The following is a 1,374-nucleotide window of genomic DNA, read 5'->3' as shown; positions in this document are numbered from 1 at the left end:
ACGGAACATGTAGTTCGGATCCGAGAAAAGTGTCAAATGAGCCTGCGGTGTAACTGTTTTTTTTTTTATTTGTGTGTACCTTGTATAAAAATAGCAGTAACTCTGCCCAATGTTCTTCCTTTTGGACTTGTTTCTGTGCGGTGTCGCTGGGGGTACTATAGAATAGTATGATCTGTAGTTTGCCGAGTGGTTTAAGCACGTATGTTCTTTGGTTGAATGAGCTTGTGACGTGCAGATTCACCACGGTGTCAAAAGCTTACTTACAGTTAGCGATGTATTTCCTTGATCTAAGTTATTTTTTATTTCTATTTTCTCTTGTACTTGTTTTTCGTTGTTGTATGTTGCCCTTAAATTTACCGAGGAAAGCTAATAGACTGAAGCGACGCCGTGGTGCTTGTGATGAAGGGAGAAGAAACAAAGGCAGAAATGTGCGGTCGAATTTATTAAGTTCATATGTAATGCAGTTACCTTCATTTTAAAGGTCATAGCTGTGCAGCACGGCTGTTGAGCCAAATTGTGTAGAGCGGAGAAAAGAGGGAGGGGGGGGGGGAGGCAATAAAATAATAAGGGTTAATAAAATAAGCAAGGAAAGATGCGGATTGACACGCTATCGCGTAAATTTGGGATAAAACTGCGAAAGGGGTGCACGAAATACGAAGATAACTCTGCGTATTCCGTCTTTGTTTGCCGCAGTACTAGCAAAGGGGAACCGTCGAGGGGTGGGGGTGTACGGCCTTACACGCATGAAACCCCACCTTAGTTGTCCTGTTTACCACTTATTCCGTGCTTTTGTGTTCCTTTTATTTTTGTGATTTACTCACACCAACTGTGGGGCAATGGAAAGGGTTGGGGACGCCATTAATAAAGTCTAAGAAGACAAATAATTTGTGCTTCCTCCAAAACTCTGCTAACTGTAAGAAGGCAAACCGGTGGAAGCTATGGACGACATCAAAAGCAATTATAAATAACGCACAGGCAAAAAGAATTAATGTAACGGGTACAGGAAACATTGATACACGCCGCATTGCCTGCGAACATGGCTTGCAACAGTGTCACAACCAAAAACAGTTCTGGCTTCTCTCTCGTTAACCCAACCTTTACTACTAGTGGTAAGTTGTTGTTTTTTTTTTTTTGTAGCGCGAATCAATTTAAGGAGCAAACATGAGTGCAAACATGAGTAATAAGAACGAGGAGACGGTGTTTAAGAACGGCGATGGTGGCTATCCCGACGAAGAGCTCCCACCACAGAAGCCGAAGAGGCGTCAGTCGGTTCTCTCCAAGGCCATTACCGAGCACAATGAAGACGACGTTGATGAAGTGCCAATTCTACCGCCATCAAATGGCCTGACGAGTGCTGAAGCCGAAGAGTTACTT

At 43.3% G+C, this 1,374-nt stretch overlaps 1 protein-coding gene across 1 annotated transcript in view; it reads left to right on the top strand.

Moving 5' to 3' along the window:
• Window positions 1–1,161: 1,161 nt before the first annotated feature.
• Window positions 1,162–1,374, top strand: part of TraAM80_03440 (P-type H+-ATPase) — a gene marked incomplete at both ends in the record, with an annotated part of 339 nt that continues 126 nt past the window's right edge. Inside the window, one exon of the mRNA XM_029380412.1 lies at window positions 1,162–1,374. This exon is cut by the window's right edge and continues 126 nt beyond it. Within this exon, the coding sequence (XP_029239849.1) occupies window positions 1,162–1,374 (213 nt within the window).

The sequence above is a fragment of the Trypanosoma rangeli genome, assembly GCF_003719475.1.
Source record: "Trypanosoma rangeli strain AM80 chromosome Unknown Tra_15.4_contig_00089, whole genome shotgun sequence".
NCBI lineage: Eukaryota > Euglenozoa > Kinetoplastea > Trypanosomatida > Trypanosomatidae > Trypanosoma > Trypanosoma rangeli.
This window is presented reverse-complemented; position numbering and strand designations above follow the sequence as displayed.